The sequence below is a fragment of the Hylaeus anthracinus genome, unplaced genomic scaffold (genome assembly GCF_026225885.1).
Source record: "Hylaeus anthracinus isolate JK02 unplaced genomic scaffold, UHH_iyHylAnth1.0_haploid 11985, whole genome shotgun sequence".
Lineage (NCBI taxonomy): Eukaryota > Metazoa > Arthropoda > Insecta > Hymenoptera > Colletidae > Hylaeus > Hylaeus anthracinus.
Window position 1 is genome coordinate 5,495,896 of NW_026534333.1, and position 20,183 is coordinate 5,516,078.

The 20,183-nt window shown below is 43.7% G+C and overlaps 1 protein-coding gene and 1 long non-coding RNA gene across 5 annotated transcripts; one reads left to right on the forward strand and one right to left on the reverse strand.

The window, feature by feature from the left end:
* Window positions 1–1,677: 1,677 nt before the first annotated feature.
* LOC128886589 (uncharacterized) lies at window positions 1,678–11,898 on the reverse strand. 3 transcript variants are annotated; one of them, XR_008459877.1, is made up of 3 exons: window positions 11,697–11,898; window positions 6,241–6,700; window positions 1,678–6,170 (listed from the first exon to the last, which is right to left on the reverse strand). It is a non-coding gene; the product is annotated as an uncharacterized LOC128886589 (long non-coding RNA). The 3 variants fall into 3 exon arrangements; XR_008459875.1 differs by lacking the exon at window positions 11,697–11,898 and adding an exon at window positions 11,111–11,201; XR_008459876.1 differs by lacking the exon at window positions 11,697–11,898 and adding an exon at window positions 7,505–8,176.
* LOC128886574 (breast cancer anti-estrogen resistance protein 3 homolog) lies at window positions 6,587–19,000 on the forward strand. Of its 2 annotated transcripts, none has more exons than XM_054141571.1 (6): window positions 6,587–6,722; window positions 11,907–12,129; window positions 14,807–14,936; window positions 15,783–16,022; window positions 16,323–17,790; window positions 17,913–19,000. In XM_054141571.1, exons 1-6 carry the CDS (start codon window positions 6,680–6,682, stop codon window positions 18,242–18,244), a joined length of 2,436 nt encoding a protein of 811 aa, XP_053997546.1. In that variant the 5' UTR covers window positions 6,587–6,679; the 3' UTR covers window positions 18,245–19,000. The 2 variants fall into 2 exon arrangements, with proteins under 2 accessions (XP_053997546.1, XP_053997545.1); XM_054141570.1 differs by lacking the exon at window positions 6,587–6,722 and adding an exon at window positions 11,409–11,594.
* The last annotated feature ends 1,183 nt before the right edge of the window (window positions 19,001–20,183 follow it).

Consider the following 20,183-nt stretch of genomic DNA (forward strand, 5'->3'; position numbering starts at 1 on the left):
TGTCATTTTTGTACCGTTCAAACGTAACACTTTATCGTTACTGTCGCACTAAGAAATATACGATTTGTCTACGATTCTTTAACAACGATAAACAGGCCTACTGTAAGACAACTTTGCTATATCTAGACTGCATTCCTAAGCAACGATATATTTTAACGTTTGTAACATACGCAAATTTACGAATCAAATTTAACCGTAAATAGTTACACTTTAAAAGACAACTACATCTTTTTTTAACTATCTGTCACATGCTAGACTCACAAATGGAACACTGAAAGAAGATAATATATGGATCATATTATTAACGACACTATTACTTTATAATTATATTACTATTTACACTTTCACTGTCACTGTTATTAAGAGAGAAATATTCTACGCAAGAATAACATCGGTTTCTTCCGGTATCATTTTGTATTTCCACCTTCGGTACCGGATAGAACAAGCAGAGTAATTTAGAAAGAACACGTGGAGGATTGATTACGTGATCTGATTCCTCGAGGTGGAAATTAAAGGCATTCGATCGAGCGACCCCTTTGATTTCTTCGTGCGACAGAAGCACGTAGATAGATGTGTAATTAACGATTGTAAACTACTGATTCCCGGCGGAACGTGTCCGAGGAAATCGAAACTCGAAACACATGAAAGTATTATAGATCGTGCGTCGATTACGCGTATTCGATGGACTCGCGTCTGGCAATACGCGATCATTCGGTTTGCAATTTATTTTCCTGTAAAACAATTACTTTCATTCTCTCAATTAACCATTTTAAACGATGATCGAACCATAGTTTGCTTGACTAAATATATTCAACATCGTTACAGTCTTCGCAAACTGTCGAGACTATAACTGTATTGAATATAATTAATTACTTTTCTTCAAATTCTGTCTGATACTCGATTTATTTACGCTTCGACGAATAGACGGTAGTCGGAATACCGTAAATACTAATTAGTACTTTATTCGTATAGCTTTGGTATTCCACAGTTACTTCATTTTCAGTGTCGTGGTTTATCAATCAAGTGTAAAGCCTTTTCGTTTGCAATATTGCTAGAAGAATAATTTGAGTAAACTCACTTGTCGTAGCGAGCTGATTTATTATTTAAAACTGTTACACTGACGTAGCTGACCCTACAGATTTATTACTCCGGTGTGATTTATTAGCGCGATTTCTCACGATGGACATACTCGAAGAAAGTACTATACTCCTAACGCTAATGCAACACAACGAGTGTTATATATCTACGAAGAACTTTCTGCTTCGACGACGCGTTTCCCTAAAACATAACCGCGCTCGAAGTGAACCGCGATCGAGACCACTTCGCACTTCAAGGTTTCCATGGTTTGCGATCGTTGCGACGTCGAATAATTCAGTACCGAGACGCTAGATAAAGGTGAGGGTGAGAGGAGAGTAAAATATGGTCTAGTCGAAAAAAAAAAAACGTGCGATCCGATCGTTCGTAACGGACGTCGATCGACTAAAAGCGAAACATAATACAGTACCTGCCTATTCTTGTCTTTTCAAGATACTGTTCTTTTGTACCTCGCGCCGAAAAAAAAGAAGAAAAAAAAAACACGAACAATATATTTCACGTGCGCATAAAATAGCCAACCCCTGTCAACGGCCCCTCGACGCTCCATACCGTTGCCAAATATCAGGTTTTTTTTATCGATGAGAAGGCCATCCTTTTGTACGATACGAGATCCTTTTTCCTACTGGCGCGAAGAGCTATTGGCGTGGCTCGAGGAGTTTCGTTTCGCGTGATTTCGTTTCTTTTCATATTTTCCAAGATACTCCAAGAAACTCCAACATAAATCGCACCTGATATTTTCGATTAACGATAATTTAATAATCGATAAAGAACAGTTGTAACGATACAAAATTCTCACAGCGAAACGAAAGCCATCCTCAACGACGCGAATGCCTAATCGCCGATCGTATAACATAATTTTACTAACGCCACCAGTCATTTTTACTTTTACACCCGGTACACGGTGCACGCGTTCCATTTACAATTAATCGAGTCCTTGGATGCTTGCGTATGTGTGTGCGTGAAAAAGACGAATTAGAAACTAAGGAAGGAGTACAGAGAGAAAGCGAGTGTGTGAGAGAGAGTGAGGCAGGGAGGGAGAGTAATTCTGTCACTTTGAAAGAGAAAAATGGGTATGCGTGTAGCTAGAGGAAGACACACCAGAAAATGCGTGAATAGTATTTTTTTGGGCCACGGATTTATTTATTAATATCGTCGTCGGACTGCTGGGTGATGGGAAGCGAACAAAATTATGATCGTCATCATCGTCGCCGATGTATAACCTACGCGATACACTTAATATAATAATTATTGTAACAATTATAAAAATTATTGGAATATTAATACCGTACAGTGCATGTCGACGTGATGATTGTATTCGATTAACGATTTCGGTGTGTGCTAATTATTACTGTAAAACGTGCAATTATGAAACTGGGTGCAATTAGAAGATGAACATACAGGGAACGAAAAGAATCGGATACTGTTCGAAAAATGAAGCTAGCCTCTTGAATCTGACGATGAAATTAATGAGGAATCCAGCCATATTTTGAGACTTCTGAAACAACCGTAGACTTTAACGACTAAGATTAAAAATAAATAAATAAAGCCGAGGTAGGAGGCGATGGTAGAGAATCTCTATAAAAAGAAACAAAAAAAAAAAAAAGAGCACAAGAAAAAATATATTGTCTTTCGCTGTTATATAATGTCAATTTATTCGTGTCAAGGCACGATCATGTGAGCGAAAACTAATTAAACGTCGTCGAGAAATTCTATACAATTAGCGTGTAAGCCGCAGTTTCGGGGCTAGGCGTCCATATTTATTACGATTTTTCTATTTCAGAGTGTTTGAATATATTACGATGTTTGTTTCGTTCGCGAAACGGCGTGGAAATGTAAAATGACAATTTTGCTTTTCTCGAGGATCGATCAAGGACGAAACAAAAAGTGTACGCTTTTGTAACTTGACGAACACGCTCGCTGACTTGTACGCGCGTGTATTCCGTGGCATTTACTCCGCGTATATACGATACATAGAAAACGAACGATCGTCCAGCAAACGTCGTTCCATATATAGAGAATGTTGACTGTAAATCTCGATGTATCCTGGTCGCGTATGTACGTTACATAGAAAACGAACGATCGTCCAGCAAACGTCGCGCGTCGTTCCATATATAAAGAGTGTTGACTGTAAAACTCGATGTATTCTGGTAAAACAGCACCAATAAATACAGGCCTAAGGGACTGCTAAACTCTTTTCTATAGTCACTACAAAATGTTGGTTGTTTGACTTTTTTAATACTCTTTTTTTTACTCTCAACCGCATTCGATCTAAATTGCACCGCCTTCGCGCCTGAAGGGATGCGACACGTTAGAAGAACAAGCGCGTGGTTGCCTATACCCAGGGATCTCTGTGAGATTGCTATGACAGAGGTCAGCATAGTACCCATACTTTAGAACTATAATCTCCAAAACAAAATTTGTATAAAAATAAAAACAGCGATCTTCGTGAGATACTGTTTACATTTAAAAATAACAAAAGCATTATTGATCGGTGAAATTTTTAAGTCTCGTTACACAAATCTCTCTCCGACATCCACTTTCAATACTTCCCTGATAATAATTATTAAGAGCTCGAAGATAAGATCGTTTGAAAAATAGTTTCCAACGATCAAGCGACTGTTCAAACACTCCATTGGAATTTTTTTTTGAATAATTTCCAACGCAATGCGCAATAGTCAATCGCGATAAGCTTCACGGTTCATTGATGTAACATATCATTACGAATTAAAGCTTTGGGTCTAGTACGAGTGGAGCATTCATTAAATTAGTCGTGGTCTGAAATAGTGTTAACTCGACTACGGGTCTTGTTTTACGACTCGAAGACACGCATGACAGCGCTCGCGCAGCGTGAGCGCTGAATGATCGCACGATTATAGCTACAACCTTGCTCCTTCCAACAATTTGTACCGTTGAAACTGACGTAAGCTGACTGCAACAATTCCTAGCGCGTCGATGCGAGGCCTCGACCTTCTACACGTGAAATGTTATTTTTAAACGAAGAAAAAGAAACGTCCGCTAACGGTTTGTAATGCACAATTAATTTCGGTTACGAACAGAGTGGATCACATTTGCAACCACAGCCGCAGCCCCCGAGGACCCTTTTATGAATTAAACATACCAACAATGAAACAAATTTCTTTGCAGTTCTATGCACAGCGTTGGAAACTCTACGTAGAAGATGCGGAACATCCTGGATCCTCCGAAGAAATCGAAAATCTAGCGATAAATCGCGTTTACGATTTCACGGCTGATACAGCGACTGCTATCGCGTCCGTCCTTGGTGTGACGGTGCAACATCATCCTCGCATGGACGCGATGCATTCCGGTTTATTTTTCTGTTCATAAATAAGCGAAAAACGCGACGAGCAGAGCGACGAGTCGCTTAGCTGGAACGAGTCCGGGTTCTTGATGACGACACACGCGGGTTCTTTCAGCTGGTTGCGCGCGTGTGCGAAACACTTGTCGCGCGTGTGCCTCTTCGCCAGCTCTTTTTCGTTGAACCACTTTTTACTCAACCCTGTTCTCTCTATTCGGCCACTCTCGGCTTCTCCTCTTCCACTTCATTGAGTCTTGATCCGTGTGAAATGGAAATCTGGCCGAGCTCGTGCATACCGATCAATTTCCACCCTCGGATAAAAGAAGATCTCTTTACAGTTTTACCAGACGATGAGATGGGACGATCAGTAATTATATCAGCTATTACACGCGTATACGAACGTACAGAAAATTTCTGTCTGTCTGGAATGTGTAAATAAAATTGCAACACGCATCGCGGTGCTTTATCGAACGAGTTTCGTCGTGGTTGACATTTTTTCGTCACACGAACGGTGTGCGCAGCAAAAAATTCCTTTCACTGTTTACAATTTTATCGATATCGCTTATTAAACACTTGCCTCAGCCGCTCGATTATCACGTCGTTCCTCCTTGTCTCTCTCTTACGACGTCTTTTGTCTTTGTCGCTCGTGACGCGCACCAGTGGCATACCACATGTATAATCGCAGGCCTGTTCTCCCCTCCCCCCTTTATTATCCTAATTGGCGACTCTTCCATGTCTGCAACGCACGTACTAGTTTTAATAAACCATAGTGGTTCGGTGTTTTTTTTTATTTCTCAGAGGAATTGATCCACCTTTATATAACCTTTGCATAATATTATAGTAAAATTTCGTAGTATGAAAATAGGCTCATTATTGTAACAAAAATTATGAAAGAAACGAGGGAACAGTAGTTCGCAGTTCTAATCTTGTACATTTGCACACCTGGTTGTGTACTTTGGCTGACGTGTTGAAGAGAGGGGAGATAGAGGACGTAACGTAACAGGAGGAAAATTTATTCACGTTTTACACCAATGAATTTTATTCGAAAAATCATTTTCGAAGGGTCCAGTTTTGGTATATTATTATAACGACAGCGAAACCGTTAGCTCTAGCGTTTCACCCTTCTAATTGCATTCACCCTCTCAAATATCCTCATCAATTACATTCGCTTGAATTTACCTTTCCCGCCCTTCTCATCACTTAGCCAATTCGGTGCCTCCAATCTAATCAACTATTATGGATTAAGTATTCATCCCTTCTTCTTAGAACCCTCTAGAAGCATCGAAGCTCTACTACGTCGGTATGTGTTCCAAAATTTATGGAAACTATATATCAACTTACTAAAAATTCATTCCTAACGTTAGATAATATTCTTAACATACTTCCACCCCTCGCAGCTACTTGGTGTCAAGAGAAACTTCGGAAACTCTCATCGATCACCTTACCCCATCAGTTACTCGATACGATCCACGTCAACTCTTTATTAACTGTTTCACTGTTGCAAACCAACTTGTGCTTGTCTTCGTTTATTAAAACTCTTGTCTCCCGAAAGTTTACCTCCTTCTATGTTCAAGGATTCCCTGTCTGGATATCTCGTTAAGAAACTTTTCAAAATAGGTCCACTCTTTTCTTCCTGGGTTCAAACGCTCTTATCAAATACTTGATCCCATTCTGTTCATCTGTCAATCCTTATTAAATATCTGGAACGCTCCTTAAAGCCCTTTCATCTCTTTTCAAAGACCCCGTCTCAATTACCTCCCTAGTATTAATTAAAAAAGCTAGCAATGTGTAAAAAAATTAAACTTTCAAAACTATACCTCTCATCTTACCTCATCAACCAGTCGATCTAATCCCCCCTCCATCTCTGCTCCGAATCAAACCAACTCATGTTCATCTTCGTTTATTAAAATCCTCCTCTTCCTCCAAGCTCCCTCCTCTCACGATAATCGTCCCCTCTCCGTTCACCATGAAGGATCTGTCCTCCATCCACACAGTGGCGTTCCCTCTCTCTTCAGTCCTGCTGACATTCTCCTCCAGCCCGTTGGCTCAAACGACGAATGCCACTCGCCTGTCCATCGGTTTCGTCCCTTCGTTCTTCTGCTCGTACGTATTGCGGCCAGTCAGCTCGGTATCGCATTATGCTACGGTCACAACGGTGCCCGTCAGTGCTTCCCACTCGTGTTTACCGCCGGTTCAGCCCCGTCGACGTGCCGCTACCTGGAATCGGTGCAACGTGACCCGCGCCGCTGGCATGCGTCCGCCAGGAAAATGGGAAAAACCGCCAGCAAGCTGAAATCAAAGAGGAGCCAGAGTCAGTGGGACTTTTACTTTCTATTTCTTCTCTCCCTTCCTCTTTCACTCTCTTCTTTTGTCATTTATCGCGGCACGCGTTTCTCTGCCCCGATGGCAAGCTGTGTCGAGCAGGGAAAAATTTCTTTACAACGAATTTTATATTTTTTTTTATATTTAATGTTCAAAAGCTGGACCCGTAGTTTGCCTCGTGGGTATGAATCTTCATTCAGCGATCATGGAAGAGATAGCTACTATGTTTGCGAGTGTTACTTTTTTTCACTCATTTTTTGATTACGACAGCGAGCATATATAACAGGTTAGCGTAACAGTCGTCGATTCTGCGCGACGCGGAGTAATCGGCGTTGAGAATGACGAGTCGCTGAGATCCAAGGAGCACGTGCCTGAATCATACATCTCGAAGCTTCAACGAAAGATTTCGCGAACGAATGAGAAAATTACTTTGATTCGCACGTTTCGTTCAAAACATAAGAACTCTAATAACACGTCCATAGAGAAACTTGTCAGTGGAAAGTACTAAAGACCACTGTACTCCGATCTCAACACGCTATAATTATTACTTGGCTTTTTGTCCAAATCCACCGTCATTAACGATTTAATTCAATCAAATTGCGATACGTGTACTTGGAACGTTTCCAAACGAATGGTTCATTAGTTGAAATTAAAGAAGACTCCAAGCGATGATTCCGAATTAATTTGTTGAACGGTACATGACAAATGAATCGTTGCGAATGCGGTATGCTACGTCTGTCAAACAGTCGAAACGAGATAATGGCAATTCACCTCGCGAAGCAACGTTTATCGTCGAGCTACGCCTACGGTACCGATTGACTCGTGGATCGGCGTGCAAGACACGTGTTGAATCGCGTCAGTGTTTTATTTCAAAATCGAAACTGGTACGAAGTATGCTAAACGTGTAGGATGTAGGTCGCGCCGGTGGTACCTTTTTACGCGACCTCGCGGCTGATAAAGAGTCGTTGTACAAAGAGGAAAGAGTAACTGTGTCGTTTCGAAAACATTTACTCTCGCGCAAAAAGTTTATAGGCTGATTCTAGAAATATTTATTATTTCTTCCTCGACGTCGCTACTTCATGGACACTTACCATCAAGGACTCGAAGAATTGTTGAACATTTTTTAGCTTCGAGCTTGTAGAAATTTTTGTGCATATCATGCTCTAATCAGTTTTTTCATCTACCTAAGTGATTCCATCCGCGAGAACCACTCTGTGTATCGAGATGTAGCATGCGATCATAGTCTGTTTTTGAAACGATTATGCGATTGGAATATACGTTCGGAGTCCAATCCATTCGCGAATAAATCTGCATAAATATTTCACCAAATAAACGCGAGAAGTGTTACTCGTATGGCAAGTTGTCATCAAATTATCCGGGTAGAGTAGAGTCTGTCGAAAGAATTTTATATTTCCTGTCATTTTTCCTGGTTCTTCAAGCTACGCAATATATAAATGTCACGAATAACATACTACTTCGATTTCTTTAAGTTCGTTCCAGAATATTAGATTATTCGTGTATCTTCTCTTTTATACGATTTCCCCGCGGCAGTATAAAAAATCACGGGCGATTCGTTCGGCTCTGTCAGCTGTGCGCAAACTGGATCCAATTGAAATTCCTGTCGCAAGGTAAACGCGCATATAATTACGCGGAGGAAACAGAGGGGGGGGAATGTCGGCACACGTTTCACGCACGTGAATAAAACTTTTCGAGAAACCACCGGCGCCGCCAACAACAAAGAAAAATTCAATTCGTCCAGAAGCAATAAAAGTTCATGCATCGAACGGTGATGCACTTATCTTACGTTGATCACTTTCTTATCGCCGCCATCGCGTCGAAATCACTGCAAATATTGAACGCGGATTGTTTTCAACCTTTTAAGGACGGATACTTTAAACGAGGCTTATCGCGTGGGATGCGGAAAAAGAAGAAAACTGTATCACCGATACTCTGTAATCCATTCTGTAGAAAAACTCAACGATCCAGTATAATTTGCTCACACTTTCGGTTCCGAAGTTACTCGTCACATTCTCTGTTGGAATTGCCAGTAAAGAATGTCTAACAAGGTTTTGCTAGACATTTTTTTATAAAAAAAAAGGAGATTAAACGAAGAGAACCTGTTCAAATTTAAATCGGAATTCATTCGAAATAATAGACGCGATGATTTCAATCGTGACTGCTGGTAGCAGGTCTTGTTTAGCGCGAGCTACCGATCAGAACCAACGAAAGAGAAAAAAAAAAAGAAGATAGATGTAATAGATTAGGCGGAACAGGCAATCTCTGGAAAATATTCCCAGCACGCTGTCGGTTCGTGCGTTTCTTCGCTCGGCCTCGGAAATGGCGCCTATCGCGCCTCTTTCGGTCGATAGTGCCTCTTCAAACGTTGCATAGTTATCTCTGTAAACGACGACCTTATCAGCGTCGCCAGGTATTATGTCGGCGAGAGAGCAAGAGGGTCTCGCGATGCAAAACACACCTGCATTCCGCTCTTTCAAACGCGCGACCATCGCACACGAAGTCGTCGCCTCGTCTTCAATCGCTTCTTTTCACTCTCTCGAGTGCTTCCTGACTGTCCTGTCGTTTCGAGAGGCCTTCTTTCTTTCCCTAACGGAGGGGAGGGAGGGGTGGGGGGTGGGAAACGTCCTTTTCTCTCTTTGTTCTTTTCTTCTCAGGTACACCGTACAATTTTCGACGAAGCTAGCCGACCGACCCGAAACGTCGACGCAGGCGAGAAAAACTGGAGAGAGAACTATGCCGTGTATACCGTGTGATCTCTCAATGAGTGGAACGACTCAAAGAGAGGCGATTCTACGTGTAAAACTGAGTAGAAAACGTGCAGTACATTTTTTCGTCAGAGGCTCCATTTTTAGGAAAACGGAGCTCGAGTTTGCATTGTTTGGAAGAGTTGGAACTCGTTTGGCTCAAAAACGGAGCCGCGTAGAAAAAAAATTCTATTCCACGTTTTTTATGTACCTTTGCACGTAGAATCGTCTGTCTTTGACGCTCCATGCGCGACACCTTGTGCAACGCGCGAATTTAACGGGGAAATTGAAATTCGCGGCTGCAGTTCACGAAAACGAATTATATAATAAATAGGAGTGGACCGGTTGATCGTGTCGCGTAACTCAGGTTTTAAATCGCGTCTATCTCGTATATACGCTCCAAGCTTCGTCGCTATCGCTCCAGCTGTGACGCGGTAACGAGCAGAAAAGCCTGGATTTTATTTACAGAAGGTGTGTAACAAGTGACAAGTTGGACTAACGGTGAGCAATGGTTTAAGGTGTGTTTCCACGAATCGTTAGGAGACAATAGTCAAGAATTAATTATTAACTCGGGGACGAAGCCCCGAACGCAATCTCGCCATTTGACTTTCGCATCGTTTCGATCCGTGGAGTCAATTTCCCAAAAGGATGCCCACTACTAGCGAAAACACCCTAAACACACGAGACCGTGTAAACGAATTAACATTTTTGTACCCTGGCTCGAGCGAAAGGGTTAAGGGGCAACGCTCGTTCGAATCCCGGCGACGGGAAAGGCTGTCGAGAACAGGTTTATATCTGTGCGCGAGAAGGCGAGCGAAGATAAACGGATCGAAGCGAAAGTGAGCCGAGGACTTCAGTTTCTGGCCAACTGTTCGAAGGATCCGCGCGTGCGTCGCCGCAAAAGTCACGACTGACAGATGGGAAAAGTAGGAAACCCTTCGAAAACGAAACGGCCACCGAAATCGCACGCGAGTGGACCAGAAGAGTCGATTTGGGAGCCGTTCGACGCGAATCGAACGGTGCGGGAATGATCGCGGGACTCGTTCGTAACGCGCGTGGTCGGTTTGCTGCACCTGCGATCGCGTTTGGCGTGAGCGTGCTTGGTGGTTCGGCGTGGAATTTCAATGGGTGATAAATTACGTCGTCGAGTAACGGTTGTTCCCCGAATGTGAACTACGAACTTTTATTAATCGTAATTCATAAGCAGCCGAGCATACGGCGGAACAGAAAATGGGTTGCTGCGCGCGACGTAGAAGTTAGATTCCAAGAATTCGCGGTGGATATTTGACGAGGAATAGCGGAACCGATAGCGAACATACGGCTGCAAAAATAGGAGATAAGAGATGGGAGCTCGAGGAATATCGAGAAAGTTAGAGGAGGATTAAAGTGATTATCGTGATTGGAGAAATTGGTAAGGTATCAGATCAAATTAATCTGGAGAGAATTGGTATATTCTAAAGAAGTCGCAAAAATAAGTAATTACAGATGTTAGATCATGTAATTTATAATTGTATAGAAACAAAATTTTAGCCTCGTAAAGAATTTTTACGTTTATTAGTCTGGCAGTCAACGTGTCAAAGGAAGACTTTTTGCGTGATCAAAGAAAGTAACTTACTATAAAACGAGTCGATCCCTGCTTCTATAATAAAAATAAAAGTCCTCCGTTTTTCGAAGACGAAGGATATAATCCTCCCGAAGACCTATCGCGAATGAGATCCTGTTTAACCTGGGTGGTCTTCAGTCGCGTTTCGCTGAAAAAGCGAAAGACGTCGAGGGGGACACCATTTCAGATAAAAGCTATCAACCGTGACTATCGTTTCGCCTGCCGATAAACGTTTCGCGCGATGATAGCTAACCATTTGGTATCCCGTCGCGATAGTAGATCATCGCGGGTTAAACGCCGCCGATCTTGCGCTCGGACGACGCAGCGACTCGATTCGCGCAATCGTGCAAGCCTCGTTCGCGTATGAATAAATATCGATAAAGGTAATTAACGACTGTGACGCAACAAGTTGGCGAGAGTTGACCCGCGAGTGAGCGGTGTCCGATTGCGATGATCGTGATCGACAAGGATCGAGAGCAGAAAAGCACCGGCAGACGTGAGTATCGCGGATCGATGAATAGATTTAGGCTATTTCGTTGTTGGAACAATTCGATATGTACAGATACGTGGATGTGTATACGAATAAAAATATACTTACGTTCCTCACTTTACTTTGTCCGATTATTTTTCCACACATTTGTTGAAACAGTGTGAAAAGCTTGCCACCTTCTTCCATGTTACTAATGATCAACAATTCTTGTACAGGCAGAATATGTTGCGCATCAAAAATCTAGCTGTAAACGATCATAACTTGTGTTTAACGCTGTACCAACATCTTGAGAATAATTGGTTTGTTAATATTCTCCAGGCATGACATGGAACTTCCGGTTTCCATCAATGGGCACTCTGCAAAACCTAGGCGCCAGTGGCCGTCGTCGAAAAAGGAACGGCATACACTCTTCAGCCTCTTGTAAGGATCTCTACCAGAAACGACATACGATCCACCTACAACCGGAAGTAATTATTCAGAAGGAGCCGTCTATCATCGGGACGCCACTGTCGCCCGAAGATCTGACCGAAGAAAGTCGAAGGTAACCGCAAGCGTGTCCAGCAACCACAAACTAACCGTTTAATACCTCGCAAATTAGTATTGAAACCCGATGTTAAATCAGTGTTAAAGATCAGATTGTTCTGGAATAGGATTCGGAATATAAGAAATTTTCCATAATCGAATCTAAAGTGACTGGGCTATCTGTTATATAAACCTATGAATTAGCCCGTTAGAAGGTATCTCGTGATACCGGTCCGAGAACATAATGGGCCAGCAGGTCCCGAACCGGTTTTCCTCGATCTTTGCCTTCAAAATGACGCTCTTCTTCGGAGCGACCGCGGGAATCCCATAGCGGAATGAAGTAAAACGGGGGAAACTATAAAACGTTCCCTGACGTTTGTAGTTGTTTTGTAATCCCTTTGAGAATCCGGTCGGACTCTTTGAACCTTGTTTCAGTGTTGTCGAACATTCATGCCGAGATTTATATGAGCATCGAGCTCAACGATAAGCTTGAAGCAGTCGAGTCGTGTGCATCTAAAGGAATCGATTGTTGAAAAGCTGTTAATCGTAAATTAATGTTGAATTTGATACAGCTGCAAAGGCAGTTGCAACGACGGCAAATATTTCCGTTCCGGCATCTGCAATTGGATGTAATCTTATCGCCTCGTTACTCAAAGGACAGCCCTGCCTTAACGCGATATGATAATCTTCGAACGTGTGCACCTTTTGACTAATCTATCCATAGAATTTATTGGTTGTACGCGGCAGTCCTGGATCGTCTTAAATCGAACATAATTAATCCTCGAACAAATCACGACTCGGGTTATGAAAACCATTTCATAAAAATAATGCTTCTAGTACTTGGACATCCCTAATACCCCTGTAATTACAATATTTCACGGATTCCCTGTTTCACCGACTTCGAAGAGGGAGAAGTTTATCTGTATCTGTGTCCCTCGCTACTGTAGGGTTACATTGTACCAGCAGTGCCAACGCATGCTGCTGCAATCGTTGCAAGATAGTGCAACTGCACGCGAGATCCTGTCGTTATGATATTACAGCTCGCGCGAAGATAAGGCACGCGGTGAACTTCTGCGAATAGCGTGCTATCGGCTTGCATCTGGGCCCTTTCGAGATGCTATTTATAACGTCAACGACGCCCTGAAAATTGTTCTTTCCCTCTTCTCCCCGGGTTCAACTGTTCGGTGAATTGCAATTTGCAACGACGACTGTCGAAGTCTAAATATAGAAGAACAAACGCCTACAGTCTTTGATCGGTAAACGCTTTGCGTGCCCGGTGTCCCTAAGAACCTTTTATTTATTTATCTCTTAATATTCGGAACAATGGAAGAAAGTAATTGACAAGGTAAATCTCGGTATATATATGGACATTTTCTCTAGCACTGAAAGGGTTAAAATTTTTAAATTAATATTAAAGAAACTTATTAACGCGCCATTGCAGTATCCATAGCAATCAATGCCAACACCTGCGTCCTTGCAACTGTCACTCGATTATCCGTTCGCCTTTGTCAAAGAATAGCGAGTAAAGTAAACGCACAGATGCATTTTAGACGCACATGCATTTTATGAGTTCTTAGGCCCTTATCGAGCGTTTTTGTTCGACGCAGGCGCGCCCATGCCCCTCGTCCAACCCCCTCTGGTTCCTTCTCAAACAGATCAATAACCCCCGGTGGTATTGACTGAACCTAACGCCGTCTGATAAGAATCCCAGACCCGAACTGGCCGTTGCCCGCTCGAAAATCGAAATAATATCTTCGACCATTCCGCGTCGACGCGTTCTCCGATCGAATACCACCCGATGTCGATTCGACTTCGAACGCCACTCAAGAACGGAGAAAACGCAGGCGTGGGTGAGAACGCGATGAGACGCAACGGGTGGCGTCTCAGTGACGTACGAAGTGCATCGACAGGACACTCTTCTGTTCTTGTTAAGGTTAAATTCATAATCGCTAAAGAACTAGAGTATCGTCAGTGGATTGGTAGGGGTTTCCCGATACAAGCGAGCTCAAACACCACCTCGTTACAATTAATTTTAATATCTGATTCGGGTCACTTATGAATTTAGCCATCCATCGAGAACACTTTACAAAAATATAACGACACTAGAACCCATTCGTACGATACGAATGCTACCAAACCTCGAAAGAAGTTCACCGCCTCAAACATCTTTCAAGCCAACCAACCCTTCTTCCGAGTTGTTAGCAGTCCAAAAGGTGGTCGATAAATTTCCTGGGTGAATCACCCCGACAAAGAAGACATTCGACCTTCTCTAAAATAAAGAGGAAGGGACAATGGTGATATCAAACGGTCCCAAATTAGAAAAGCTTTCAGCCACGGAGGAAGGAAAATATTTTTCTTGGCCGTCGCGACGACGCGACGCGGCGCGAGGCGAAACGGTTTGCCCACCGTTTCTATTAATACCCCCGCGGGGCGCCCCTCGAGATCCACTGAAAAACACGGTCCTGTACGTGTCGTAGGTTTCCACGCACATAGTTCAGTGGGGTGCGCGCGCTCGGCCCGGGGAGCCGTATGGCCAAACCCTATCCGTCCCTACGACTCCTCGCGAGTTCAAGGAAATACTCGACGACGGGGAAAAGTATTAGTTCTCTTCTTATTGGGGGGTTGGTTCGAAGCGGAAGGGCGCATCGAGGCGAGATGTGAGCGATTCACGGTGAAAATTCGCATTTTCGACGCAGGTCGTCGGAGGTAAAGACTGAAGTGGCGGAGGAGGAGGCGGCGGTGGACATAAGGGAGCACCGCGACGCGTGTTCCAGGGAATCTGTTGCGAAAAGGGTTGACAGCAACGACTACTCGAATTTACCGATGGTGAGTACAATTTCGAAGTATTCCTTTAAAGAATATCCACCGTTGCAAGTTTGTTACGGGGCGTGGAATTCGAATATGACAACGGAGATAGGGATTGGCGATACACGACGCAGGGAGAGCTTTGTGGCGACACCATTTGCGAAAAGAATCTATAATTTTCGGCGATTCGTGTAAACTTTGTTAAAGGTTAGGCCTCAAACAGCGCTCAGAAGTAATTTTTACAATTCTGGTCTTCTGGAATACTGGAAAGTAAACTATACTTTTTCTTAGACATTAAATGTAACACTGGTAGAAATTCTAGTTGTATAAACCATTCAACTGTAAAAAAAATGTCTTTCGAAGCAGCCTATCTGGCTTGTCCTTAATTACGATATCAGAGTAATAAACCTCGATTATCATCGAAGTACTATATCAAGAAGTAATTAATGGGCCGATTGCTAGAATTTCGCGTCAATCGAATAATTCTCAGCGATCGTAATTAGGTCGTTTATACGCTACCGTCTCGATGATCCAGCCTGAACGCGTGACACGATACGTCAGTGTGACAACTCGTACACACACAGACGCTACCGTAACGATGATCTCTTTACGACACAAGCACTCAAGGCTGTTCTCGTTAAGCCAATTTCGTCGTCTCGCAGAGACGAAACACTTCTTCATTGACTGGAACGACTTACTTATGCAGACGCGCGAAACAATCGCGTAATAAATATTTCTTTATATCGCATGTTCGATATTAATCGAGGTCGACGCCCGTTACTGTTCGTCGCGTTTTGCAACTTTACTCGCTAGAACATCTTGCGAATTCTCTAACGCAAGATTGCTGTTCTGGGATGTCTAATTTAGGAGCCACCGGAGGAGTCGACGCGTAAACTCTTGGAGCGAGAACTCCGACTTTTGGATCCTAGGGATCTGAGATCTCACGCTTGGTACCATGGTAGCACGCTTCGTGGTGGTAGAAAAGGCGCCGAAGCGGAAGTGCCCAACGATGGTGACTTTCTGGTTCGCGATTGTGCCTCCCAACCTGGAAACTACGTCCTCACGGTTCGGTGGAAGGGTCAGCCCCTTCACTTCGTCATCAACAGGGTAAGTTCAAGGAGAAACTCCACGATCCTCTTCGAACTTATTCATAGTAAACAAAATTAAATCTGAATTTTCAAAGAAAGTAAATTTCAATGAAATTCATAAACCTCGATAAAGTTATAAAAACAAATATCACAATAAATGTATGATTATGGAGTTTCCAATAGCTTGGAAACGAAACTTAATCACAGTAGAAATTTTCAAGAGCACTAGACTGGCAGTCAACGTGCTAATAAGAACGTAGATATCAGGTTTAATCTCTCAGGTGTACATCCCTCCTTAAAAAGCCCCCGCTGTTAACAGGTCGTCATCCAACCAGAGACGGTGTACGAGAGGGCGCAGTACCAGTTCGAGGACGAGGCGTTCGATACTGTCGCCGACTTGATAACCTTCTACGTCGGCAGCGGTAGGCCAATAAGTCAAGCGAGCGGTGCCCGCATAATCACCCCGAAGCCTCGATGCGTTCCTTTGACCTGTGTCCCAGGACCCACGAACAGTCAGCACTGTTCCAGCCCCTCCTCTTCGTCCTTGTCAACTGGCTCTCCGCCCCGTCTGCCTCGCAAGCAGCAGCGCAGCCATTCCCTGACCGCTCAGCATCATCCCTCGGATCAGTACGACGGTCGTCAACCCTCGAATCAACAGCCACTACCTCACGTACCAGTTCAGTCCAGTACACTGCCACGTGTACCGCCCATACAAAATCAGCCACCATCGTGTTCCCTGTCTCTGGGTCGTCAGAAGATCACTAGGGTGATCTCCGACCCAGCTCTTCAACAGCAACAGCAACCGATCCATCAGCCGTCTAGCTTGAACCATCAGAACTCTCTGAGCGCGGCACCTCCAAAGCCTCCTAGGGTGCCCTACGTTCCGAATCATCAGCATCACACTATCCATCATCATCACCATCACCATCACCATCACCAGGGCTACCAGGCGTCGGGTAGCGACAGTGGCAACGGCTCGGGAGACAGCGAGTTCGAGACAAACAACTCTGGCGGCACTAGTAACCCTTCCTCTTCCGTTCCCATCAAAGGAGTCGTCATCAGGAGCCACTACACCACCAGCAACGACGGTACCAATGGGAACAACGGCAACGAGTACGAACTGTCCGCCGAAGAACAGCTGGTGGTGGCCGCGCCATCCATGGAGATCGCCACATCGTTGGATATCGAGGGGTTCACCACCCTCCTGTTACCAACTGGCGATCACAGACCTCTGGATCCTACCGCGTTGAGAGGAGTGTCTGGAATGCTTCTCGACTCGGCTCCGAGAGTCTTAGCCTCGCATTTAACGAAGATAGACTTGGAGTTGGCTCTTCAGCCTGGACCAGGGAATAGAAACGGATTGAGTGGTATCGAGCTGGCTACCCTGCCTCACGGCAGACAGGCCAGGATGGACCTGATCGAGCGTTCGGAGTGCTTGAAGCTGTTGGTAGCGGTGACAGTGCTGGCTGGAGCCACCGCGATCGAAAGGGCTGGCACCATCAGCAAATGGATCAAAGTGGCCATCGACACTAAGACGGCACTGGGAAATCTGTACGGATTCTGCGGCGTGATGCTAGGTTTGTGCTTGCCTCAGATTCAGAGGCTGGCGAACACGTGGCATTTGCTGAGACAAAAGCACACAGACGAGGCGTTCAGCTTCGAGGCGAAGCTGAGGCCCACTCTGCGTGCCATGAACGAGTGCACCAACCCTCAGGCGCCCAACACCACTCTGCCGCATTTACTGCCCATCGCGTTGCTGGGGGAACGCGGCCCCGAGGATGTGCTAGGTGTGTTGCCGTGAATTCGTTGACGGTTCATTCCGTCTTCTGTTTTTTGGTTTTTGTTTACGTTGAGTAGTACAGCGTAGGCTTATATTCCTTTCCACTTCTAATCGCTTTCGTTCTTCCAGGCACGGTGGCTCCATCAGGCCTCGCAGCAGCGATCCTGTCGCCCTGGGAAAATTCCGCTCCAGACTGCGGCCTGTCGATAGTCTGGTCGCATTTGGAAACGGCGCGTAGGATGGCTGAAAATCTGCCGTTGTTTCGCAGAAACGCGGAGATCGTTTTGGAGGGTTCGAGAAGCGACGAGTTACTGTCAGACGCGTTTCGTACCGAGTTCCACATAAAATTCTTGTGGGGAAGTCGTGGTGCCACCGTGGCACCGGAAGAGAGACATCTTAAGTTCACGCAGGTCCTCGACGCGATGTACGACAAGTGCTCGTCGAGCGAGGTGATGGCCTAAACGTTACGCGACCAAAGGACAGATTATTTCAGGCGCGGATTGTTCCTTCATTTTTAGAACGAGTTGTTTGAAGAGCCTGGACGAGAAAAGAAGGGACCCGAACGAATTTACTTTTCACTTACATTTTACGTGCACGTGTAAATTATGGTTATGTAATTATGTAATTAAATCGTTGTAATTAATTGTAATTTCTACGATAAGTACGGATAAGTATAGTTTATTTGAGCGAAGTTTGATCGCGGTGAATGTTATTTAAACGACCATGTGTTTTCCGATTTGATACGCCGCGTTACGCGATCGGGGCCATTTTGCACAATTTTCACGAGAAGCGGACTGCGTTCGCATTTATAGCAATTTTTTCGTATCGTAACCCGTAGAAGAGCTCGTCGAACGTGATTCTTCGCGACGAACGACACCATTTTTTCTCGAATAGAGAGTAGTGGCAACGAAACGAGTGCCGCGTCGAGAAACAAACAATCAAAAGAATAGCATTAACGGCGACTGGACGTATAATCGTAAATGTAACGATGAAACGTGTCATATTTAGCGGAGTAACGATTCCTGGCTGTATCGGGATATGTTACTCTATTAACGACCCGTATTTATTGTCTCGCAACGACTGGCGACGATATAATAATCAAATCATGTTGAACTGTCATGTACTTAATTCTAACTGATCCTATATTCGGCCAATAATATGTTGTAAATGTTGTTCACGTTTGTTCACACTTAATAATATACGAGAACGAAAATCAATGTTTCGTGTCTTTACGTGATTACCCCTTCGTCTAGTGAATATACGCGGTCGCAAATTTTTCGTAATTGCTGGACGCGAACATTCAATAGAATCACTATGACAACGCAAAATTTAAATATTGATACATTCGGGACAGTTGACGTGAATTCGCGTCGGCTTAAATTCTATTTCTGGTTATGAAAAAATTATCAAAATCTTTTTATTTTATACGCTACATATTTACAACATTGATATTTCAAAACATATTTTGTAATTTTTATCTCTGTCCTTATTTTCATCAAAATTCGATATCAGAAACGTAAAATATCTGCCGGTCGCGAATTTGTTAATAACTGTTTGTTGTACCTTTTTAAGAATTTTAGCAAAAAATCGAAGAGATTTCTCTGGCGTCAATAAGTGATGTCACGACCACAACGAGTATCGAGCACTGGATCCAGTTAGGCTGAGCCACCGCGATCGAAACTCTACATCTCTCGCAAAATTAACTTTCCGTGTTGTCTGGTAAGGTCAGCTCGACTTGCTCTCACATAAGAAACTGCGAGACGGTGTACGTGTCGCATTTCCTAGGTACAACGTAAACACAGAGTTGAAGCGACAGCGGGGGAAAAAAATTAAAGACACCTCGACAGAGTACTTAGACGTTATTGTGGTAATATATTCTACGGTGGACTTGACAACACAATCGATGTTAATGGACCTTTACGGACTGTACCAGCAGGTGTTTCACTTTTCCTCGTATTAAATTTATACTGCTCTTTATCTTTGGTCGTTGACTACCATTAGCTATAGATGCGCGTGGAGTGATCACTTGACAAGTACGCATCATGTCGTTCCTTTTTTATTAATTAAGCACTATAAGGGATAAGAAAACGAGACCTCTTTGCGTTGACTATAGGCACCTAGTAATTTGCTAAAACCAACTTCCGCGATGAGGATTGTGACAGACAATTCTTTTTTTTTTTTTTTTTTTTTAAATTTACAAAAGAGATATCTCCGTACGATGAGTAAAAGACTAGTTTTATGGCGGTCTCGAGACGGGATACTACTAGTAGAAGTTCCACTTACGAGCTGAGAACTTTAGACAATCCGTTCACTGTCAGTATCATCGTGGATCATCTGTTTTTTTTTCTTCTCACGGTGTCGCAACGAATCGATTGAAAAATATATTAAGGGGATTGATAT